Here is a 26,913-nt window from a genome sequence, read left to right as displayed (position 1 = left end):
TATTACGGAAGACATGAAGAAAGGTATTGTCCTCCAATGGGTTTCACTACTTTCCATTTTCGCTCTCGTTTCCTTGTCTCAAACTCAGTCATTCGACTATGGCGAAGTTCTTTCTCTCTTTTCTTAGCATACAAACACGGTAAAAATGTGGAGCAGTACCGATCGTCGTCGGTCGTCAACCTCCCTAGCCAGAGAATGAGCGGGAGAAATACCGAGGTGCTTCCTTGGAATCATAACAACCAACACAATAATATTACGGAGGACATGAAAAAAGTTATTTCTCTCTTTTCTCAGCATACAAACACGGCAAAAGCGTGGAGCAGTACTGATCGTCGCCGGCCGTCAACCTCCCCAGCCGGAGAATGAGCGGGAGAAATACCGAGGTGCTTCCTTGGAATCATAACAACCACGACCAGTTATGCCCTTTCTCGCAGTGTCCCTGGGTTCCGCTGATGAAAGAGTAAGGCCCCGGCTTACCTGATTTGGGAGCAGGGCAGCTGGACATGTTAGGAATCTACATGCAGAGGTCGTGGGTGATCCTCAACTCCATTGCCGTACTCCTCTCCTTTCTCTACATCTTCGCTTAGCAACTTCTCAAAACAACAGGGCAGACCACCGACATATCAAAGGCGGCAGGAGTGTTCGCGATATGGGTGATACCGCAGTTGTTCGCGTACGCCATGAATTTCCCTATAGCCAAGTCCAGCCAAGTTCTTACAGCCGCAGAGCAAGATGATGGTCATGGCGGTGATATCGGTGGTGGTTGGAGCTCCAGAGAATCGTCGTCACCCAATGCAAACTCACCGGTGTCAATCCTCTCTCCCAAGAGATGGCAGCTGGTGCCAGGTATGAGAATAATGGAAAGGAAAAGCAGAAAGCATGGCTGCCCATTAAGTGCAGCAGAAAAAAATAAAGGAAGAAATCCAGCAGATAGGGAAAGGCAAGCCATGTGCTCACGGTTTTCATGCATGTGAAATCATTTTCTGATTTCTGAGAAAGCAAAAGTAATGACCAGACTGCCAAAAGAGGAAAACAAAAGGAAAAGAGAAAAAAGAGAAAGAAATGGAGTGGGAAAAGCAAAAGTAAAAGCAGAAAGCAGAAAACAAAAGCAAGGAATAAACATCCCACCAGAATGATGTAATTTATTTTTATTATCTTTCGGAGACATCTGTATAAACCCCATCAGAGAGTAATATGTATAAACCCCATCAGAGGGTTTAAAAAAAAAACGGCAAAGCCCAAAATAAATGGGCTGACATGTTGTGGAGGCCAAAGGCCCATAAGCCCAAAATAGCTCCAACTAGGCGATCAAAAGTACGCCCAATACTCTAAAAATTATTCAGCAACCTACCGCTATTACCACCAATCAGGTGATCAAAAGTACGCCCAGTACTCTAAAAATTATTCGGCAACCTGCCGCTATTACCACCAACCAGGTGATGAAATGTACAACTCGTACTCTAATATCATTTGGCAACTAGCCATTCATGCCACCAACCGTGATGAAATGTACAACCCATACTCTCATTCATGCCACCAACCAGGTGATCAAAAGTACGCCCAGTACTTCAAATCATACATGAGCATTACTCATGTCATTCATACATAAACACTCATGATCATCACTCATGAAAATCATACATAAACATTCATGACCATCATTCATGTCAACATTGATGAGCATCACTCATGTTAACATTCATGAGTATCACTTATGACAACATCCATGATCATCACTCATGTCAATCAACATAAACATTCATGAGCATCACTCATGTCAATCAGCTTTAAAAGCTTCATTTACAGAGCTCTAGCTTCAAAAGCTTCATTTACAAAAGCTCTAACTTCGAAAGCTTCATTTACAGAGCTCTAGCTCCAAAACTTCACTTGCAAAGCTTCACCTACAAAGCTCCAGTGCAGGGTATACAAATACCGCCTCTGAACAACCGCCACTTTGTCCCATACATGGATTCAATTTGAAGTCTCTAGCCAACAGACTCTATTGACCGAAGACTTGAGGGACTACATTATGTACCATATATTTAACTTCAACTGGGCCTCATGAAAAATACTTAGGGGACTTAGCCCATTATTTATGTACTGAGGAGCGAGCCCTTATTTTATAAAAGGGACTCCCTTACCTTCATTAGAGAGCAACCCCGCCAGCTGAGCAACCGCCTCGCTGCGAGCATCACTCATAACCCATCACTTATGTATTGATTAGCGAGCCCTTATTCTATAAAAGGGACTCCCTCACCTTCATTAGAGAGCAACGCTGCCAGCTGAGCAACCGCTTCGCCGCGAGCATCACTCCTAACCCATTAATTATGTATTGAAAGCGAGCCCTTATTCTATAAAAGTGACTCCCTCACCACCATTAGAGAGCATCGCCGCCTACTGAGCAATCGCCTCGCCGCGAGCATCAACTCTAGCCCATCATTTATGTATTGAGGAACGAGCCCTTATTTTATAAAAAGGACTCCCTCACCTTCAACGCCACAAGCCGAGCCAACCAGGGCAACATAAGTCACGAGCCGAGCAGCCTCGCAGCATGTGATACTTTTAGTTGAGCGTCATTTTAGATTGAGCACTACCTCACATCGAACATCAGTTCAAGACAACATCTAGCTACTTCGGCCCACACATGAACTGAATTTCAAGTCTCCAGCCAAAAGACTCTCTTAACTGAAGACTTGGGGGACTACTGTTTATACCATATTTAGGGCCTTGTATTTAGATCTCGTACAAATACTCGAGGGACTTAAATGTAATTATGTGATAAAGGAAGGGGTAAATATGTAATAAGTGAGGAGTCCTCATTCTATAAAAGGACCCATCACCCTCACAATGAGGGGAGGCCATTCCTTAAGCCTTCTCACCCCTCTCACATTACAAAGGTTCTCTCTCCCTCAGAAATACATAATCAGTGTGGACGTAGCCCGGACCTTGGGGTGAACCATGATACATCTTGTGTTATTTACATTTCTTGCAGATTCACGATCGGATTTATGTTGTTCCAAGACCTCCGATTTTGTGCATCAACAACTTTAAATCTAACGAATTATCTTATCCAATCCATCTCACTTTTAGGCATTACACATGGCCTAAATTTGATGAACGAAACAAACTCTTTGCAACTTTGACAAAAAACGATAGCTCTTATTAGGCAAGCTTTGGGCTAACAATTTAGTTTTGTATGGAATATGGATAAATGAGAAATCCGATGACACTTGATTTCAATGAGATGGTGACTTAAATTTATTGACACATGTGAGGCTGGACCTAACCTATTTTGACACTTGCAAAAGAAATTTAATCCGTGAAAATAGTAGCTACTAGCTATATAGTCCTAGTCGTTGACGTTGTTCATTGCATGATGTTGAACTACTATGCCCGTATACATAATACCATATCGGAGAATGAGCATCATGTTTGAATTCTCTAGGTTTTGGTGGCATAATTCCTAACACGACATAAAATTTTGATTTAAAACTCGTACAACATCATTAAGATTATGTCATGATTAACTACATACATTGTGTTAAACTTAATTAGTACTCGACAAAGATCTAAAACGATACCTGTACACAACCCAAAACGATCAGATGTCACCTCTAGTTGGAGTTTGATACAAACCTAACTCAAAAGTAACAAGCGGTGCCTCAAATATAATTTATTTCAATTGGGTTACAATCAAAATAATAAAACTGTCAGTCTATCACGATCTTAGATGATTCGGTTCTCCTACCTCACGAACATTGGAGACGTTTTGAACACTTATATTGTTGGTTCGAATGAGGTTGACAAGTATGCCAAAACAATACTTGTACTTGTGCAAAACTTAAACTTAATCAATTGGGTAAACCCAAAGTCAAGTAATAAAATTCAGCCGTTATTTGCAAACCAATAATATGAAGCTTGTGCACGTTTCCTGGCAATTAATTCATAAAAAATGCATAAACAAATGTTATAATGGCAGACCAAAAAATGTGCACTTTTCAATGGGTAAACTAATTGCAAAAAATTTTGCCCCTTGGGATTTAACTTTTAAAAAGCCAATCTATTTTGATCATACGACAAAAATCACTTAACATGAACAAAAAGGGCCTTTTGCAGAAAATTTATGTTCTTATAAATTCCAAAAAATCACTAAATGTTTGGAGGAGGAAAATAAACTTGGAATTTGGATAAAAGTCAGAATTTTTAAATTGACATGCACGAATTCTCTTGTTTGGATTCATAAACATAGAAATTTAGAATTTCCGCATGGAAAAAAACTTGGAATTTGGGATCTCCAATTCCCAAGTTTAAATTCCATATACATAGGTGTCATTTCCCAATTTATATGATTGAGAGCTTAAAAATAACAAATTTCGCCTTCAATATCATTGTTCTTTTAGGCTAACCAAACAAGAAAATTCACAAATTCTAGAAAATAAAATCCCTTCAATTCAATTTTTGTCATTTTAAAATTCCTTGGTAATCTTAAATTTCTTCATTCAAACATAAGACAAAAAGAAGGAAGGAAAATTTGAGTCTTCTAATATACAACAATATATAGTAATATAAATTGCTTTTTACGTGGATCACATTTACTCGTTAAATTTTTTGAATTCTTAAATACCCTTTCAACCGTTTCTGTAATGTGTGTCATATATGATTGAACTCTACATAATAAAAATAGAATATTTGGCTTGGAAGGGAAAGAGAGAGGAAGCAGAGAGTACACATTAAATTTTGATTGTGTGTCATACATCATTTTTAATGCAAATGCTTCCAGTAAAATTACAATTATACAATTTTTCTTCTTCAAGTAAAGCATATAATTTCATCTAATGTTCAACTTTTAAAACTATAAAATAAACAAACAACTTATAAAGTCAATGTTAATATAATTTTTTCTGTTCACTAAATAAAATATAAAATAAATATTAAAAAAAAAAGAAAAAAATTAGAGAAAAAAAAAAACAAAGAATCAGTCAGGTCTCTTACACGCACAGATCAAGAAAGAAAATTCATCAGCACTTTCTTGCCCTTTCTTTTCCAAATTCTTGTCTTCCAACCAGAGCCTGCTATCCAATCCATTCCTTGTCCTGAACATAAAGACAGCTACCCCAGATTTTGGATTGAACAACCAGTCATGGATATCCCACATCAAATCCACCAGCAAACCATCCAAAAAAATTGTTTGGTTTCCTCTGAAATTCCACCTCAACCTCTTCACCTGAAAAACCTTCTTCTTGTCAATGCAGACCGATAAAACCGGGCTTTTCGAGCCCAGTTCTTCGGGTTGATCACACTTGATCACGATGTCATGTGATAGTCCAGTGTCACAGAATTGAGCTTTTGTTGCATACACAGCACTGCCTGAAAAATGCTCACTCCTTGAAACCAATGTGAATTTTTTCTGTGACATGATGGTTTTGTACTTCTCCAAGTCCAAAACTTGTTCGACCTTGTCGCCGAGGAGGAGGCAGAGTTCCGAGTCAGCTAGAACCATGACGAAAAACCCGGTTGCCGGTTCCGGTCCGGAATCATAATTGGCAGTGGACAAATCCCAGAAGATTTCAATCTTGGTATTGCAGGATTGGAATACCAAGGTGCCCTTTTGGTTTTCCAACTTGTGGGAATCGGAATTGGATTTGGACGGCTGAGATTTGTTGTCTCCAACGGTGACCGTGAGTCCTTGGGCAGTGAATTTGTTGAACCAGGTGAGGGTGATCAAAATCCGGTTCTGGGTTGAGAGCCTGGCTCTGTATAAACATGACACTTCGTTTGGGATTGATGGGGTTAATTTTGGGGTCACATAAGCTTGGTTTGATGGGCCTGAGCAATACGAATCTGAGACCTTTATGGCATGCTCGCTATAACAAGTTGCTATGCTTCTCATTGTGTATGAGAAATCCGAAGATCGAAAATTCGAAGATTGATCTATATATTCTGTATCGTTCTAACTTTGTCGGATGTTCCTAAGGGGACGAAGATCGAAAGGAAATGAGAAGAAATGGGGACTCAAAATTTGGAGAGGAAGAAGGGAGGGAGTTTGGTCTTCCTTTTTGGCTATGGAAGAAGGAGAAAAAAAATACTTGTCTTGTATATGGTTTGCTTCCAAGTGGGGGTGTCCTTTCTTATTCACAACATTAAGTGTAAAAATGAAAATAAAAAATAAAATAAAATAAAAAATTAATTAGTGAAGAAAAATAAAGGGCAAGACAGTGAAATCCATGTGTTCTAGGGCAGCCTAGCCACATTAATTACGATTCCAATAACCTTAACAATTGTTTAAATAAAATATTGAAAGCAAATAAATTAGCATTACACTAATGGAGAAAATTTTAAGTGTACTTAAAACACGGGTGGTATACCAAATGAGTAATAAGTGTCTGGGTAGTCTATCTGATCTTTTTTGTTATCCCTACAAATACAATATTAAAACCATATAATCTGGATTAGTTAGCTCCTAACCTAACCTATACTATATTCTGAGTCAACCAAAGATTGACAGCCGCAATATGAGGGAAATTTTGTTAATGGATTGTCCTAAAGAATAGGTCTATGAATCTATCATGTATGTTAGTTTTTTTTTATTTTTATATATATATATATATATATATATTTTTTATTTTTTTTTATATTTTTTTTTTATTTTTGGGTTGTATAGAATTCCATTGTTACCTAAACACACAAAATCGACACATTTAATAACACTTCATCTAATAGAGAGGACTATACCGTTACATGTGGGATCCACCTATATTAGAAAGTGTGTCAACAACTGTGTCAATTTTGTGTATTTAAACAACATTATTCATTTGTTTTTATCAGGGCATTATCACACAATTAGTACATGTAATAATTGGGGGAAACGTTTATTGTCAGGCAACACGGGTGTGTTACGTCCCAATTGTGCAGTGTAACGAAGAAAAACTTCAGTGTAGTTGTTTTTGCCATGTGACAGGTTGCAATGATGAGTGATAGTAAAATCTAGATGGTTGATGGACCCGTGTTTAAACGATAAATTTGATTATCAAATTTGAATACATGTCTTAACTAGGTTGTATTGTCATTCATCGCATCATGTGGTAGAAACAATAGTATATATTGTTCGTATAAAGATCAACTCGAATAATAATTTGAATTTAAATTCCAATCTTCTTGGCTTCTAACATTGTTGTACAATGATGTTCATTTTCAATCTTAAGTAAAAGATCTCAAGTTTGATTATTATAAATAACGAATATGATACGTAGTTATGGTTAATTCATCATGTCAATCCAAATTTCCCACCCCAAAATTGATCGATCATGGAAAAAAAATTCAATATTCTTTCTATAAAAAGTCGGCTAGCCTAAAAAGTATGATAAGAATATTTCTAATGATAATTAAGAATTTAAGCTCAAAGAGATATGGATAAGCCAAATAAGGGGAATTTGATAAATACTTGATGGCACGTAGGTAAGGGGGAGTGAACTGACTTGCAGGATGCCATTGCCATTGGATAACGTGGAGTTGTGCCTCTCTATGATGGTGATGAAATGGATGATAGTTATCATTTGGGTCCACGAAATAAAAGCAGCCGTGAGATTCACCTACTGCCTACTATGATGGAGAGATTTTTCGAAGGCTCTGGACACGAAATGTTACTATACAAGTAGAAAAAATATCTTTTTTTAAATGTACATCACTTGTATAATAACGCATAACGTATATGTTCGTCTTCTAGCCAAAGAAAGACAAATTTAGAATTCATGAAATTTTATTATTTATGTATTTCTAAGGTTTATTAATTTCTCTTCTGCAAATAAAAATCTTATTTATTGTTAATGCAATTCAGTTACAAATGGTAAACCTTTACGTTTTAAAACAGAAAACCCAAACATTGAAAAACCAAAAGATGGACATGAAAATAATATAATTAATAGTATAAATAGGGGAGTCTTCACATCCTTGAATTTAATAAAAACGTAGCAAATTAATACAACGGTTACAGTTTGAAGAATATAGAATTTACTTTCTTAGGAAAGGTTCATGCATGGTACCCTTCCTTCTTGTGACAAATTATTTTGCGTATCCTTGTAAATATTGTTTTGGGTTCGCCTAGTGAATTGAACTTAGGCTTAGACAAATGAGTCGTGTTTATCATGTTTGTCTCATTTTCGTATTATCCCTGTTATCTTTATGAGTTTTTAACAGGTGATCCGATAACGATCCAATTCGTTAACGAGTTGGGTTGTTTTGTGTCGGGTAATGGGTCATGCAAAAAATTGTGATACTTAATATCTAGATATGGTATATAGAATCTTATCGAGTTCTTATTAGGTGCTTCGATAACGACCCTACTCATTAACGGGTTTTTAAAGGTTAGCCTGATAACGACCTAACTCGTTAACAGGTAAATAAGAAACTTGTTAATTTTGTGTCGTCTTGTGTCTGGTTAATGGATCGTGCAAGAAATTGCCAAACATAGTTAAACTCTCGACCAAATAGTTTTAAGTCAGAATCCGAAGCTATACGTTCTAAACAAAAATGTCCTATTCCAAAACAAAAATTATAAATTTCGAACCAAACCCACTGGATATCGTCATTAGTTTTTCTTTTGTAGGTATAGGTGGTTCCCATTTTGTAGGGTTGAATTAGGAGTGAAATTGGTGTGTTAGTTGGTCACTGACCCATTGGTTTAAAATTTGAAATACTTGTTAGCTAAACACAACTGCAATTTGGGAGGGAGGGAAGGCTTGAGTATTCGATTGGTAACCTAAAAACGGGAAAACAACCATTAATTCAAACGTCAAATTGAAGCAATAAGGGAGCTGATTAGACGTCCTAGCTAATTACAAGAAAACATTGAACACGATTAAATTAATATCATTACGATCCTTAGCAACAAAAATCACTTTTATATAGATCGGTTTCGTCTCTCCTAGCAATGTGGTTAGCAAATATGTTTATATGTTAGTATCACTATGATTTATGGATACTCTTCCTACCTGTAAGTTGGAGGTTCGAGGTTCAACTCACTTTAATGACAAGTTCAATATCTAATTATTATAGCTGACATATTATGTACCCTAGCCTAAAGGCTACTACTTGGTTCCTTATATATAAGGAGTCATTTATTTTTAAATGTAACAAGTCATTCCTTCTTATATGATGATGTGACATTATTTTAACAAGTAAACATCACAATTCGAGACCGTTTAATTATTCATATGAATTAAACAAATTAACGGTTAATCATGATGATATTACTTGTTAGCAAAACCGTTGATTTGTTTGACAAATAGGAATGCCTAAACGGTCTCCATATTAAACAAGTTCTTTTAGAGATGATCTTCAGATGATTATAAGCGAATGGTTGAATCACAACACTTATACAACACTTATACGGTGAGATAATGTCACGTTGTAAAGTAAGGAAGAACGATTCATATTACATGACGACATGTCATCATTTTACAAATGTCCTGATTAATTATTCAAATTGTGATATTTGTATCGTTTAGATGGTAAAATGAACAATTTGAACTGTTAAACAGTAGCATAAATTGTTCAGGTTATGATATTTGTATTCATACATTACACCTTTAGATTGTTACTTAATGATGACAAGAAAGTAAGTCTATCTTGCCTGCAAAGAAAACAGAAGACATGCATATGTCTTCATAATATACACTCCATGAATATAGGGCAACTGAGATCTCACAGGCGTGAGCTGTGTGATGACTTTCAAGTGTGGTGTACCGTCTTCTCTCTTGAGAATACGTAGAGAGGCCCGGATCTAATGAAAGATGCTGAACCAAAAATAGTAATGTCGGTACTGAAAGTGGCTAACTGTACAAAGTGTATCGAGTACTGATTCAGCACACAGGCAAAGTCCTTTTCGGTATTTTTTTTTATGAACATTTTAACTTAAAAATATTTATATTCCGATAAATATTGAAAAATTATTAAACCGAAATTATGAAACTCGTGGAACACTATGAAAGAATATGAAACACATGAAAGATTTTTTTTTTGTTTAAAATTATTTTAGCCGTTGAATTTAAATTTGAATCGTTAGATCTTTTTCTTTACCGTTAGATTTGATCATATTAGATCTTAGCCGTTGAATTCAATGAATTTATAAATATAAAACTAAAATAAAATACACATATATAGTGGGCTAACCCACTAACCCGGAGGCAATTCTGGGTTAAATTTGTCTCAAAAATGAGTTTTGGGTTAAAGCTCATATTTGGCCCAAGGGTTGGGGCAAGTTGGGATAGGTTTAGAACCGAAAAATTTGAGTTTTACTCCAAGAGTTGGAGTTGGTCTTGGAGTAGATAATATCATATATCGATTGTATTCAAATATTCATAGCTTAGCAAACATATAAGCAAATTATGGTTACAATTAAAACCTTCGGAGCACAATTAAGGGGCATTTAGACTTGAGGACCTAAAGAAGATTATTTTTTCATTATAACCGGGATGCTTTTATAAATCTAGTTTCAGTGGCTAACTTTAAAACTCATTATCAGTCATAATAAATACCCCTGCCCACTTTTATTATTTTCAAATTTTCCTTCTAAAATTCCTAACTTATTCATCAATTAGGCCTTAAAAATAGCAATTTAGCAATTTAAAATGGAAGACTTTTTTTTGTTTGTTAAAAAAAAAAAAGACTTTCAAAAATATTTTTCTAATGAGAATTAAACTATATAGAAATTTATTCAGACAATCACAAAACCAAACAAGTAAACTAATATGGAGACACAATAAACAATATACATAATAAAGGTACATGAATATATATATATATATATATATCGGTACAAAAACATATATTTATGTACATATGCATATGCGACAACCCGTTCTGACATATTTTATCAATGGTGTGAAATGACTTATATACCCTTAAGCGTTGAGTTGTGTGTGTGTAGATGGGCATAGGTTTTGGACCAATCCACTTTCTTCCTAATTTTTTGGACCCAATTGGAACTTAAAATTTTTATTTGTTTTGTTTGAGTGGCCAAATCTGGACCCCACACACACACCCACACAAACCCGTTGACTCTCTCTCTCTCCTTCCCTCTCGGATTTTCTTTCCTTTTCCATACAATTGTACATTCAATCTCTCAACGAGCTTCATCGTTCGCTGATCGAGGTTGTGGATGATATTTTTGGACTCCTTTCAAGCTCAGGAGCCGAAGCATACTTTTGGTTGGGTGTGAGGACTCGTAGAACTCAAGTTACCCGAGCTCCGGTGAGAGGTGAATTTTCTCCGACGTGATCGCGAAGGTTTTAGGTTGTTTTAAGACTTAACAAGTATTATTCTTGCTTTTCTAGCACGTTGGAACAATTTTGGAGTGGTTTTGATGTAAGATCACTCGGGTTACATAGTTGCAGGGGGTGGCCGGATCATTGAGATTTTTCTGGCTAGATTCCGTTGGTTTTAGGTCCCCAAAGTGGTAAGAAGGTGTTCTTCTCATCCTAAGCTTCAAATTGGTATAAATTTTATGAATTTTGGTTGAGAAATGGATAAGATATTAAGGTTTAAAGTTTTTCCAGAAACCGGCGAAGCAGTGGTGGCCGGCGTCGGACTCCAGTGAACCAAGGAAGAAGGAGGAGAATATTTCATCAAAGTTGACGGAATATGCTAACGGCGTCAAGTATAAATAACGGTATATTCCATTATTTAACGGAATATTCCCTAACGCCGTTAGGGATTCCGTTCAGCGTGCTAGGCACGTGCCTGCGCATGGCTGCACGTGTGGCCGTGCCTTAGCAGGCGCGTGAGTGATTGGAATTTTTTTCTAAAAATATGGAGATGTTTGTGGGGTTGAGTAGGTCACGATGGTAATGAGCATATTAATGGTAGTGAGTAATTGTGTGAAGATGCATTTAGAGATGGTTATCCTGCACCCCGGTGTTAGTGCTCCGCCCAAGGACATGGCCTAGTCTTCACGGATCGTTCACCTCCTGCACCACACGCTTACCTTGGATCCAAGGCAGGTGCCAGCCTGTCATACAGACCACTTTAGGTGGTTCCGACTTGTAGGTGATTTGCGATACTTCACATAGCCTTCACGCGACCGTAGCACTTAAGCATATTTATTTACACCCAGCCTGTTGTACAGACCACCTTAGGTGGTTCCGACTTGTGTGTAGATAACTAGTTGATGATTTATAGATCTAGCCGTACAGGTTATGTTAGGTGACTTCGGCTGACGTACCATCTCATATTGATTCATTTCATCTGACTTACTTATTTCCTTGCTGAGATATTTGACTTGACATGATTATGGATTTGCTATCTTAAACAGGGTTTTGAGATATATTTATATGTATGCTATTTTCTGGGAATTATATAGGTTTTATGGCGAAGGGTTACCACTTTTGATAGTGAAATGGTTTTGAAAAACTTTGTTTTTGCCCACTCACACTTTCTGTTTTGCGCCCCTACAGGTTCTAGTTAGGAGTGCTTGTTGGTGGCTTACGAGGAATTCACGGCAGCTCAGATAGATTATCATTAATGTAGGATCACCTTTGGGTGTTGTATAAATAATATTCGTCCGGTTGGACTGCACTTAGGCTACTTATGCTCTGATTATGTGTAATTATACCTAAACACCATATTTGCACTTAGGTTTCATTAGTGTGTATTAGTTAGCTTGGTTTTTATTCATTCACCTTCCTTTATGAGTGCATTTTTGCTCACCACCATTTAGTGTGGTGTATTCTCACCATCCTATTTATCACCGTTAGATGATTTTAAATTTTGAGATTTGTGCTTATCCACTACACGAATCTTGAAAATTCAAACTCATCTAACAGTGATAAATAGGGTGGTAAGCATACACCACACTAAATGGTGGTGAGCAAAATTGCTCCCTTCCTTTATATCCTTATTGTTTTCGCATTGGGCACATGACTACGTCACCCTCACGTGAGGGCCAACATGCCTCGATTTAGGTCGGGGTGTGTCACATAGGTACACAAATTATGTATTAATTTATATACATGCATATAAACATGGAGTGCATTTGTGCTCACCACCATTTAGTGTGGTGTATGCTCACCACCTTATTTATCATCATTAAATGAATTTGAATTTCGAGATTTGTGCCTATCTACTACACGAATCTCGAAATTCAAACTCATCTAACGGTGATAAATAGGGTGGTGAGCATACACCACACTAAATGGTGGTGAGCAAAAATACTCCCTATAAACATGTATGCATTGTTACCACTTTAGTAATTTTTTACCCATATTGAATACACATTAAGTACAAATCTTTTATTTATAATAATAAAAATAAAACTAAACTAAAGTTAATAATTATTAGCTAGATTTTAGGTGATATATAAAGTCAAAGGACCAAAATCAGTATTGAATCTTACACCCAACTTTACTGAAAAATAGATCTTATTTAGGGATTATAATCTAGTTTCCTACACAATTAATCTGAGATTTTAAAGATCATGCTAGCTAGGGTTTTGCGTTTAGGATCTAGCAACTTCTTTACTTGTCTTAACAATGAAGTAGGAAATCTTTGTATCACCAATTAAGTCTATATTCATATATAATATTTTGATTTGTTGTTTAGCAACATGTAAGCAAATTATGGTTACAATTAAAATCTTCGAATCACATTAACCTGAGATTTTAAAGACCATGCTAGGTAGGGTTTGCGTTTAGGATCCAGCAGCTTCTTTACTTGTCTTAACAACAAAGTAGGAAATCTTTGGACTACCAATTTACCAATCAAGTCTATATTCATATATAATATTTTGATTTGTTTTGATCCTATATATATATTATGTGCAATCAAGGAATCAACATACACATGTGCTATCGCTCATGCACCCAAAAACAAATACAAACCCAAATGAACTAATTAATTACACCCATATAACCAACAACAACAATAAAATTTTATCTCACAAAGTGAGATTAATTGTATAAATTGTAAAACACCACTGCATAGCAAACCAGTCGATTGATTTCAATCACAGCCTGTTTTGTGTTTTGCGCAAAGTCTTTGCGCCAACCCTAAACCTTATCCGTTGTGTACGATATCTATGGAAGGATGTACAAGCCAAGTAAAAGAATATCCCTTTTATTTCATTTTATGGAAATGCTTTACGTAGCGATAAAGCAATCATTATTTACACACTGTTTATATGTGAACTTGTATACATTGATCGAAGACAACCAGCTAATCATTTGAGGTTGAAACAAAGATGGAACCGGATCCTCTCTAGATCCAAAGAAATTGAGCCCAAGAATCAAATGATTCAAGCTATTAAAATTTGATCCAATTACTACAATTATTATCACATTTATAGGACCTCTTATTTGTAGTTGTTGAATCAAATTTTAATAATTCAAATCATTTGATGAGGAATATGTTCCAATTCCATGACAGAAACATTCATCATATATACTTGATACTTCTGCAGCAAGGTGCTGCAAATGCAGTACATATGTTTTTGCATGTCATGTCATATCGAAGCATATATACCAAGTACAGTTCCAAATGTAGGAATAAGATGCCGCTTCTTCTGGAATATGAGAAACCCTATAATTTCTCTTGTATATTAGTAGGCGAATAATATGTGGCTCTACTCAAAAGATGAGTACGAGTTCTTACTCAATATTGTTTATTGTCAATTTATAGAACTTTATAATTATGATTGAAATCGTTCATATTATTAATATTTTATAAAGATCGTTTCTGCAAAAAATCAATTAAAACTAAGGTTGTTTAGCCATCAAACAGTATAAAAACAAATGAACAAAATTGGTAAAGGTATTACAAACTATCCATGTCTTTGCTACAATAGATTGACTAATTACGACCTTAGTTTTAATTCATCTTTTTGCAGAGATAATATTTATAGAGTGATTTATAACATAAATAGTTATGATTATAAGTAAAATGTTATATGATTCGAACACAAAAAGATTTGAGTAAAAATTCCTATTCATTCTTGAGTCAAGCATTAGGCGTATATGCTCCTTTCAATTTTTTGCCATCATGCACACACACACGTATATACATATACATATATATATATATATACACGTATATACTCACACACACACACATATATATATATATATATATATTATTTTCAGTTACTTAATACTAATATTTATAATATTGTAGGAGACGACTGCCAACTTTCCTTCGTATATAAAATAACATCTAAAAAGTTCGTGCAGTTGCAAAGCTGTCAGTCTCCATTCACTGAGTAGTAACAAGTAGAATTGTAAAGTTAGTTTTTTTTTTCAGAAGCATACGTACACTGCCGTTTGACTTAACATTTGAAGTTTTGAACTTTAATAAAAAGCACCCGGTACTGTTCATTTTAACGAAAAATCACATTTTTACACTAAAAAGTCAATCCTGGTAGTATTCACTTTACCCTTTATTTTGTCCTTATCATTAAAACTAAAAGTTTTCAAGCCATTTTCATTAGTTTTCCTTTGAAATTTTTGGAGAAGACATGGTGATGAGAACATCCTCGGAGCGTTCTCCACCAGATGGGACTCATCATGTACCTCCTCGATCTGTTCCAAAATATGTAGCACCAATGCTGGTTCACTTTTTAAAAGCACTCCCATCAGCCTTTTTTTCCTTTGATTGATGGACCCTAGAAACTATTGAGGAAGAGTAAATATAAAGCACTAACTATTATATTTGGCAGTCAGTCTCTAATTTGTTGGAAAAGATCATGAATTCAAGTCTCATAAACGACATTATAATGTTGAACATCATAGCAGCACCTCCTTCAATTTTGGGTTTTCGACCAGAACCGATGAAGAAAAACTTCGATCTCATGGATTATAGAATAATTTACCAAAGGAAAAATATTATAGAATAAGCTAACCCTAGATTAGATTATTAAGATGGTTCTTCTTATGGTCTAACTTCAAGACGGTATGGCACCCAGCTTCTCTAATTGGGCTTTTTCTGTGTTAAGGGGGACACTGAGTTGCCTCAGATCAGCCGAATACCTTTTTGAGAGAAGTAATTGCCCACGTCATGTAATAGGTTAGTTGGGCCTTTAACCACATTACAACTTCAGAACAAATGAAGGATGAAACTTTGATATGAAATAAGAAGAGAACCTTATGGCATCTATTTTTGTCCCATACGGGAATTATTTTATTTAAAACAATTTTGTTCAAAAGCGTCTGTTAGAAGACCATCAAAATTATTAATTTAAATACAAGTGCATATGTAACTCAAAAGTACTTTTGACTCTTTTTTTTCAGTCGAAATTTGCCAATTTGGTGATATAAAAGCGCTTTTAATTGTTTAAAAGCACTTTCAAACAACCGAGTCTTGTAGCATGGATTTGTAACTAAGTATGATATTAAAATAATTGGTTGTATAGAGAATAAGTCAAGTGAGTAAAAAAGATTCAAAATCACCTCTTATTCATCTCAAATTAAACACGCCTTAAGCCCTCAAGTTAGTAGAAAAGATTCCACTGCAAACGGGAGAGTACAAGAAGAAAATAGATTCAAGTTCAAAACCAACCTTGTTTAATTAGTCATCACATAATTAAGAATAGTAACATGGACGTGCGTGTGTGATAGTCAATGCGTTAATAAGATAAATTATATACACTAGAACTTGATTTGTTTATAGGTACCTCATGTGCATTACACAATTAAGACACTCTCCGATATGTAGAAAACCAAGGCCTAGTCTGTCACATCCCGGCCCGAGCCCCACTACATCCCGAGCTCGACTCCACCGTAGCACAATATTGTTCGTTTTGGGCCCTGACCACGCCCTCATAGTTTTGTTTCTGGGAACTCACACAAGAACTTCCCAGTGGGTCACCCATCATGGGATTGCTCTCGCACGAACTCGCTTAACTTTGGAGTTTCGATGGAACCCGAAGCCAGTGAGCTCCCAAAAGGCCTCGTGCTAGGTAGAGATGGGAATATACATATAAGGCTTAGAGGATCCACTTCCCTGGGCGATGTGGGATCTTACAATCCACCCCCTTAAGGGCCCGACGTCCTCGTCGACACACTTCCTGCCAGGGATTGATTCTGAACCAAATTGTCACATCCCGGCTCCGGCCCCCACCACATCCCGGACTCGACTCCACCGTAGCACGATATTGTTCGTTTTGGGCCCTGACCACACCCTCAGGGTTTTGTTTCTGGGAACTCACACAAGAACTTCCTAGTGGGTCACCCATCTTGGGATTGCTCTCGTGCAAACTCGCTTAACTTCGGAGTTCCGATGGAACCCGAAGCCAGTGAGCTCCCAAAAGGCCTCGTGCTAGGTAGAGATGAAAATATACATATAAGGCTTAGAGGATCCACTTCCCTGGGCGATGTGGGATCTTACATAGTCTATGTCAAGGAAACTATGAGTTAAATATTAAAATTATTTTATGTGCCTGTCATACACATTTAAAAATTGACAAAATTAAATATAATTTATATTGAGCGGTTTTACTTTTAATTATATTGAAGTATTTTATTGTGCCGTGTTGTAGTAGTGTTAAGGTGTAAGTTAAAAAAAAAGTGATTAGTAAAAATCCAACACGTATAAAGTGAAAGATTCATTATAATTTATAAATAATGGATTCCAACACACACTTTGCCCATAAATTCATCGACCATATCTAAACAGGTTGAATAGAATTTAAATAATTATCACAATCATTCACATTAATTTCAACAGACATAACAAGGGAAGCTACTGTTTCTAGAACACAAGTAAAGGTAGCTTGCTTACTCTTCTAGCAACGTATATTGGCGAATGAGAAAAGAGGCATTAGGACCATACTAAAGTAAAAGGGCATTCGGGAAGTGACTAGTCGCTTATGACGAAGTTTCACAAGAATGTTCTGAAAAGGACTTCATGTTGGGTTGAGGGATTTTAAATGAAATATAGGTTTGGGAGGATGTCTACATCTATATTATATTTAAATGAAATTTATTGAAGATGATGACCCCTAGAATTTGCAATTAAGATATATTTATGGGACATGGATCCTCTCCGGATCCAATTATCCTAATCCATCAAGTCTAATCATCCGGACCATTGAAATTTAATCCAACGGCTAAAGTTATTATAACTTTTAAAGTATGCCTAGTCTCTCCGCTTGCGTGCGTGAGGGTTTTCGAAAGTCTAGGGTTTTCTAGGGTTTGGTTATCGGCCATTAACTAGGGTTTGGGGTCAACGGTGTGTTACAGACAGGGAGAGCGGTGACTATGGAACGGGTGCTTAACCTACTCCGTAGTAGACTGAGGCTGAATGAGGGGGAAGATATTGAAGTAGAGTTTAGTGATACGGAGAATGAACGGCTGAAATTGTCAAAGTTCTTTGTGGTAGGGAAAGTGCTCACGAGGAAGAAGTTTCGTCATACTATAGTGATAGGTGTTATCAAGGAGTTATGGAAGCCTAAGGTTGCTGTTGAGGCTATGGCTATTGGGGAGGATTGTATCTTGTTTTCCTTTAATACGGAAGAGGACATGAGAATTATATTGCGTGGTCGACCGTGGTTTTTTGGTAAATCTCTACTGATGCTTGCAAAAGTGAAGGGATTAGAGGTGCCCGTGAACGTTCCGCTTCACAAATAGGAGTTTTGGGTCCGAATACATGGGCTTCCCCCATCTTTAATGTATGTGCGTATGGGGGAAACGCTAGGGGAGGCGATAGGTAGGGTGGTGAAGGTTGATTGTGACGCATATGAAGGTTGTGTTGGAGAGTTTCTGCGTTTACGAGTAAGGATCGATGTCACATTGCCCCTAAAATATGGATTAAAGGTAAGGTTGGTCGATGCGGAATGTGTTAGGGTGGTGGGAGTGTTGCTACAATATGAGCGTCTCCTGGATTTTTGTTTCTTATGTGGACTAATAGACCATAAAGGGGTTCATTGTCCTAGTTTTAATGAGGGTCCTATACTGTATTTTAGGACACAGTATGGAACGTGGTTGAAGGTTGGTCAACCTACATTGGGTTCGGTTAGGGGATCTCGGCTTGTTCATTTTGGTTTAGAGGAAGGGGATTTCAGAGGGTAGAGGATGTGAGATTGGTGTTTCTTTGAAGAAGAAGATATGAATTATATGGAGGTGGATGATAATGGTGAGTTCATTCGGGTAGCAGCGGAAGAGGGAGGGCTTTGTGAGATAGGGGGCACGGGGCTTCAGGTGGAGCAAGGTGGGGTTGTTAATGAAAGTGGTGAAAGGGCCTGACTGCTTATAGGGGGTCCTTTATTGTTGGGGGATATGTTGGATGCGTTTCAGCAAATTCCTGAGGGTAGGGTTCGCAGCGTTGGTAACTTGCATGGTGTTGGCCCTAGCTCAAGGGGGTATGTTACCTTGGTGCTAGGAGAGGGGTTGTTAACAGGTAGTAAAGGGGGTAAGGATAAGGATGCTCATGCTAGAGACGAGGTCCCTGTCGTTTATAAGAAGAGGTGCTCTAGTCCATCGGTGGGGTTTGTCGGCGAACAACCCCACCGTTCACAATGAATTAACTAACTTGGAACTGCCGGGGGTTGGGGGACTCTCAAGCAGTTCAGGCATTGCTAGAAATCATCCAGCGGCAACATCCCATTTTGGTTTTCCTTTGTGAAACCAAATGCAGTGTTCATGCTATGGAGTTTAAGAAATGTGGTTTGGGATTTCAAAATGCAGTTATAGTGGCGAGTAACGGACGGTCGGGGGGTTTATGTTTGTTATGGAATGATGAGGTAGAGGTGGTGGTGAGATATTCTTTGCCAAATCATATTGATATGGAGTGCAGGATTGGGGGCTCTTCTACGTGGTGGAGATTCACAGGTTTCTATGGCTTTCAGAATACAACAGACTGTCATTTGTCGTGGGTGTTGTTGTCACCATTAAGTAGGCAAAGCTCGCTTCCATGGTTATATGTCGGGGACTTCAATGAGATGTTGAGTGCGTCCGAACAACTTGGAGGGGTTGGAAGAAGAGATAGTCAGATGAATGGGTTTCGGAAGGCGGTGCATGATTATGGATTGGTGGATTTAGGTTTTATTGGCAGTGAGTACACATGGACTAATAATAGGGATGATGAGGTACGTTGTTGTCTTGACTGTGCTCTAGCTACCCAGCCATGGATGCATTTTTTCCCTCACTCTCGAGTGTGTCACCTCAATCCTTCTAAATCAAACCATTTACCTATTATGGTGGAGATTCGAGATTCGGTGGTGGTATTTCTTAGAAATCTTGCTGGTTCCGTTTTGAGGATATGTGGTTACAGGATGCGAGTTGTGAGAATACCATTGCGGATGCATGGAGTGTGGAGCGGCGGGGTGCACATTTGACCCGTGTATGTAATAAAATTAGAGCCACTAGGGTGGCTTTGTTAGATTGGCAGCGCAATACTTTAGGAATACGAAGTTAGAGATTGCGAAGGTTAGAGATAAATTGGGGATTTTGTTTGATCATCCTCATTCGTTGGACTTATATGATCGGAGATGAGTGCTGATGATCAAGTTAGATAATTTACTTGGGCATGAAGAAACCTTTTGGCGGCAGAGGGTGAGAACTCAGTGGATGAAGGAAGGAGATTGGAACACGAAGTTCTTCCATACTCGTTCTTCGAACATGAGGAGAAAGAACATAATTAAAGGTTTGTGGGGAGAAGATGGTGTGTGGTATGATCCGCTTAAGGGAATTAAGGACACGATGGTTGATAACCAAACCCTTAGGCGTATTTAGGCGGATCATACCACACACCAAAAGGTTCTAAACAATGTCTTCCAGGAGGTGTTGGGGGTATTTTAGGCGTATTTTCTGGACTCAATTTTAGAACCCTTAGGCGTATTTTAGGGAATTAAAATTGAGTATTTTAGGTGTATTTTCCGGACTCAAAGGGTTCTAAACAATGTCTTCCAAGAGGTGTTGGGGGCTATTTCACAGAAAGTTACTCCGAAAATGAACGAGATGTTGACGCAACCTCATTCTACGGAGGAAATTAAGGTGGCTATGTTTCAAATGCATCCATCTAAGTCTCTAAGGCTGGATGGCATGTCTTCATTCTTCTATCAACGTTTTTGGCATATTGTTGGTTCGGAGATGGTGGACGCAATGCGATCCTTTCTGCAATCTGGACACCTAAGTAAGGAAGTAAGCTATACTCATGTTTGTTTAGTCCCTAAGATGAATAAGCCACAAGATATGTCTCAATTACATCCCATTAGTTTGTGTAATGTTTGATACAAAATTGATGCCAAGGTGATTGCTAACAGGCTCAAAGGCATGATGTCTTCGATTATCTGGCCAAATCAGAGTGCGTTTATGCCAAGAAGATTAATATTTGATAATTCGTTGGTGGAGGCAGAGATTGGGCATTATTTGCATAATAAAAGGACAGGTATATATGGTGTTTTTGCTCTTAAGCTTGATCTTAGTAAAGCTTATGATATAGTTGAATGGTGTTTTTTGGAAGCCATGATAGAGAAGTTGGGGTTTGCTAGGGAGTGGATAAAAATTGTGATGCATGCGTTAAATTAGTGTCATACTATTTTCTAATTAATGGGCAGCTGTGTGGTTATGTGATTCCTTCCCGAGGTCTCAGGCAAGGGGACCCTCTATCACCGTATTTGTTCCTTTTGTGTGTTGAAGGCCTTTCGACCCTTATTGCTAAAAAATAACAAGTACGGGAGTTAAGTGGTATTCGGTTGTGTAAGGGTGCACCCACGGTTCATCACTTATTGTTCCCCGACGATAGTTTCCTATTTGGGAAAGCGAATGTGGATGAATATGCAGTGATTCAACATATTTTGGATATCTACTTTTTAGCTTCGAGACAATCGGTGAACTTTGGGAAGAGTAGTGTTGCATTTAATGCGAATGTGTGTCAATATGATCAACAACTATTGGCAGGATTCCTCGGTGTGCAAATGGTGGAATGGCATAAGAGGTATTTAGGGTTACCGACTTGTATTAGGAGGAATAAAAAACAAACCTTTTCTTTTATTAAGAGCAGGTGACGTAAAGGCTTAATCAGTGGAAGAGTAAGCTTTTGAGTATCGCGTGAAATAAGCTTCTTATCAAGGTTGTTGCTCAGACTTTTCCTTCTTATGCGATGAATTATTTTTTACTCCCGAAGGCATTTTGTGATGAGTTAAATCAACTCATGGCGCGGTTTTGGCGAGGGAATGGCTCGGAGGATCGGAAAATCCATTGGTGGTATTGGGACAAGATGTGTAAACCCAAAACTGAAGGTGGGTTAGGGTTTTGGGACCTATATGCTTTTAATATGGTAGTGTTGGCTAAGCAAGGGTGACGGGTATTCCATTAACCCATGTCATTGGTGGTACGAGTTCTCAAGGCTCGGTTTTCCCCAATTCTTCCTTCTGGGATGTGAAAGTTACTGGATCTGCTTCGTATTGTTGGCAAAGTATTATGAAGGCGAAAAAGGTTTTGGTTGGCGGATCGAGATGGGTGGTGGGAGATGGGCGGACAGTTAAGGTGTGGTTGGACAAGTGGGTGCCTCAGCCTAGTGCTTTCAAGGTTATCTCATCACCTCCACCAAGAAGACTTCAAATGAAGGTTGAGGAACTTATTGATACTTCTACACGAGTTTGGCGTATTGATTTGTTATCGAAATTATTTAGCCTGAAGGAAGTAGCTTTGGTTCTATCTATGCCTATTCGTTTTTGTGCCTTGAGGCATAGATTAGTGTGGCATTATGATGAGCGGGGTTTGTATTCAATGAAGAATGGGTATAGGGTAGCTCGACAATGGCTTCAATCGGTGAATAGTAGTGTGTCATACACTACTAATAGCAATGCATATGAGAAGCTTTGGAAGGCTCATATCCCTCCTAAAGTTAAGAATTTCACCTAGACGGTATGCTATGATATACTTCCGACCAAAGTCAATCTTCGAAGGAAAGGGTGGGGGTGGAGATGGAGTGTGGGGTGTGTCAAGGGGAGGAGGAAACAGCTGCACATGTGTTGTTAACATGTCCGTTTGCTAGAGCAATGTGGTTCAGTTCTCCATTTAGCCTTCGATCGATCGAGACAATGTGTATACATCTTAAGGATTGGTTACTTTCGGTGTTGGAAAAGAAAGAGGTGGACTTTGAGTTGGCGTGTATGATAATGTGGGGCATTTGGCAAGAAATGAATTCATGGGTATGAAGGGGTTCCAAAGCTTTACTTATGGTCGTATGGCTGAAGGTCTATGCGTGGCTATCGGCTTTCCAGACTACAAATTGAGAGTCTGCTAGGGTGGTTGTGCAGGCTCCTTCACGATGGTCTCCTCCTAGTCAATGGTGGGTCAAGCTTAATACGAATGGAGCGGTGATGAGTCATACAAATATGGGGGTGTGGGAGTGGTATTGCGGGATTGAAGGGGTGGTTTTTTAGCTACTGAAGAGCACCAGTTTCCAGGGATCACTTTCGTGGCGTTGTTGGAGATGTTTGCGGTATAGTTTAGTCTGTGGGTAGCTCAAGCACAAGGATTTTAGCAGGTTGTGGTCAAAAGTGATACATTGAAGGTGATTGCAGTTCTCAATGGAACTTGTGCAGATTCATCGTCGTAAAGTATGATTGCGCGGGACGTGTTGCAATTGGCGTCCACTTTCTTAGGGTTTATTTTCATTCATGCTTATAGGTTATGTAATGCGGTTGCCCATCGACTTGCTAAGTTTGCTTTGTCTAGTAGCAATAATCTAGTTTGGATTGAAAAGCCTCCTACGCTTATTCAGGAGCTCATCCTCCAAGACATATGTAACTTTGATTGAGTTTAGTTATCAATACAACGCCTCTAAGACATATGTAACTCTGATTGAGTTTAGTTATCAATACAATGCTTCCTTAAAAAAAAAAAAAATTTAAAGTAAGCTCCTGTTTGTAGCCGTTGGATCAATTTTCAATGGCTCGGATGATTTGACTTGGTTGATTAAGACAACTGGATTTGGAGAGAATCCATGTCCATGTTTATGCTACCTAACTATTTGCTTTCAAGTTTTTGGATTTTTAGTGTCGGATCACAATCTATAAAATGTCATCCATTGCGTCATTTGCAGGCATAATAGTGCCAATGAAATCCATATTTTTACAATAAGTTCTAGAACCTCAAATATTAAAAACTTGAACTTCCCGGTGGATGATGTGGGTTTGCATTATCCTTGCGGATTTACATCATCATTACACACACTCGATTATCCGTTATCTCAATGGAAGATTTTGAGATGACTGACGAGTATACATGACGTGGTACTGTAAGCTTTAATATGTTTCATACTGATCAAAACACTATAATCACTTACTTGGAGAAAATGACATCTTGACCTTGCAGAGAGAATACGTACACAAGGACTAGAGTGAGTAAAGGCACTTCTCTGCACTCTTGCTCCTTGGTCACAAGCTCAAGGGGAGTTATAGAGTTTGTGATTGTGATAGTAGTATGCATAGGTACGTCTACCTTATATAGTGCTCAATGCTTCTATAATGCAACCCACGAACAGATTAAAGAAACCCTAATAAGCCTATAACTAGCATACTAAAGTCCATATGATTAGTCACAACTATGTAAACCAATATGAAGAATGACCAAATAGCATACTATATTCTACCATTACTTAATGTTGATCATCGATGCAAAGCCCTTGAAGGCGCACTAATCTCAATACAATGTCACTATGAAATACTAATACATTATCAATGGGATTAGGCAGGCTCCACCCAATCATATATGTCATACAAATTTAAATACAAAGATTAAGTCTTGGACCCCCCCACCATCACAAACACAAAAGAGTTGGTGATCAACATCAATGTTGGTCAAACTCCATCCTCCAAAGGCCCCAAACAACAAAAATGTCATTCCATACGTCATTGCCTAACGCCTCGTTTGGAGATGCAGTACTTTTGCTCGTAAACACTTTTGCTATGATGTTACGATTTAAAGCTGTTTACTTTTTTTTCGTCAAATATAGTTAGAAGTGTTTTTATTTGTCAAATATTGCTCTAGAAGCATTGCTCAAACAAATCCTAACCATTTTGCCCACCCATCTCAATGGACCTAAAGCCTGCGGACTCGAGATCCTTATACGGGCCGGGCGAAGCCCCACCATCTTGACCCATGAACCTCTTCCCCCCGCTTCCTCCTCTCTTCCTCTTCCACACCCTAAACCTCCAAACCCCCACCACCCCAACAAATATCAAAAGCACCACACAAACCACCCCAATCCCAACCCCCACACCCACATTTATTTTCTTCCTCTCATCCCCAACGCCCACCAAACTCTGGATCGGGTAATCCATCAAGTAAAAAAACCCGGACCCGTTATTGTACACCTCGCCCCAACAGCTACAGTTCCTTTTACAAGTTCCCTCACATTCACCATAAGACGATATCATTTTATACTCCATCAACTCCTTGTATGGCAGCTCCACGACGTTCCTCCTTAAAACCCGGAAGCTTTTAATTTCCCGTCATCCGGAACCGCAGAAGTCACCGGTCTGAATCGGAAAACACTCACCGAAATGGAACTCCGTTTGGTTATTTAAACACAAACACGAACCATTCCCGGCCCTGCACAAACCGAACGAACAACATGGATTGGGAAACTCGCACGTGGTGGCAGTCGCCTGGAAATCCAAAACCCAGTTGAAACCGTACCAGTAATACGCCTTGAGGTTTCCATCCGCTTCCAACCGGACCTTACGGATGCCGTTGATTAGCCTTGGAAAGGTCATGAACGCTTAGATGTCGACCAAAGTTGGGTTCCTGGTTTGGTACATTCTGATGAACCCGTTCGGATCAACACGGGCGTAAATAGGTCATTTTCCTTCAACGACTTTGGCATTAGCTTTCATGGCTTTGCTTTTCCAGTACATTTGGTCTGCGTTTGAACCTGGTTTGAACTTGGCGAACAGACCCATGAAATTGTTCCCCAATCGCATTGAGTATAGGCCGTTCGATGAGACAAGCTTCATGGTCGATGTGAAATTCTGATTCTCGATGAGGGTATTTGTTGGAAAGGCAAAACTCTATCATAGAACTGTGTCCTGAGTCGTTTGGATTTGGACGTTAGAGGTGTCGATGACTGCAACCCGATCGCCGATTTCAGAGTGAGTTGACCAGAATACCTTCGACTGGGGATCTGAGAGGACTAGGCTACCGTTGAAGAATGGGTTGTGCGGTCGGACCAGCGGGCGAGTTGGGCCGGGTTGGCGAGCCAAAGCGGGTCGGAGGATGGCACGTGGAGGAGGGCTAGAGTGAGTTGGGTTTTGTTGACTCGGAGGAAACCCAGTGAAAAGTTGCCGGTTGGGTCGGTAAGCAGAGGTTGAAAGGTTTGGATTTAAGGGTCCGGAGTGGCTTTGAAGCCTCTGGGAAGCTCTGCTTGGGCAGCAGCGGCGCAAGGTTGTGATGTGAGTAATACAATGAGTGTGAGAAATAGAAACTGAGGTGAACTTAGGCGAGTCACTAAGTTGTGAACGTTTCCATAATGGAAATGAATATCACAGAGAGAGAGAGAGAGAGATACGACTACGGAACAAAAGCAGCCATGGGAGGGAAACAAAAGGGCAGCAACAGCTCATATATAACAATATTTTTCAGTTGCAAAACTCAAATATTATTATAACATAGCATGACTGTTTGCAACTACGCCAATTCTGCTCTGATTCTTATAGTTTGTTTGTTTGAAGTGCTGAGTTACTGTGCGAATGGTTTCCATACTTTTAAAACGACCATTGCATTAGTTTTGAATGTAAAGGTCAACTCTTTCTACTATACATCCATTTTTAAGCGGTTCAGATTCACCGGTTAAATATTATGAAAAATATACATTACATATTCAACTGTTAAATTTAACAATGTATATCATAATTTATACATTCATGTAATTAGTTTTGAATGTAAGTCATCAATTTTTTGTACTATACATCTATTTTTAAGTGAC

At 38.3% G+C, this 26,913-nt stretch overlaps 1 protein-coding gene and 1 pseudogene across 1 annotated transcript; both read right to left on the bottom strand.

Moving 5' to 3' along the window:
- Nucleotides 1-4,730: 4,730 nt before the first annotated feature.
- On the bottom strand, nt 4,731-6,105 carry LOC126593509 (uncharacterized). The gene has a single exon (XM_050259602.1). The coding sequence runs from the start codon at nt 5,888-5,890 to the stop codon at nt 4,976-4,978; it is 915 nt and encodes a 304-aa protein (XP_050115559.1). The 5' UTR covers nt 5,891-6,105; the 3' UTR covers nt 4,731-4,975.
- Nucleotides 6,106-24,581: 18,476 nt separating this feature from the next.
- Nucleotides 24,582-26,611, bottom strand: LOC126593508 (PAN domain-containing protein At5g03700-like; annotated as a pseudogene).
- Between the last annotated feature and the right edge of the window lie 302 nt (nt 26,612-26,913).

The sequence above is a fragment of the Malus sylvestris genome, chromosome 12 (genome assembly GCF_916048215.2).
Source record: "Malus sylvestris chromosome 12, drMalSylv7.2, whole genome shotgun sequence".
Classification (NCBI taxonomy): Eukaryota; Viridiplantae; Streptophyta; class Magnoliopsida; order Rosales; family Rosaceae; genus Malus; species Malus sylvestris.
The sequence above is the reverse complement of the archived record's forward strand: the minus strand, read 5'-3'. Positions and strand labels throughout refer to the sequence as shown.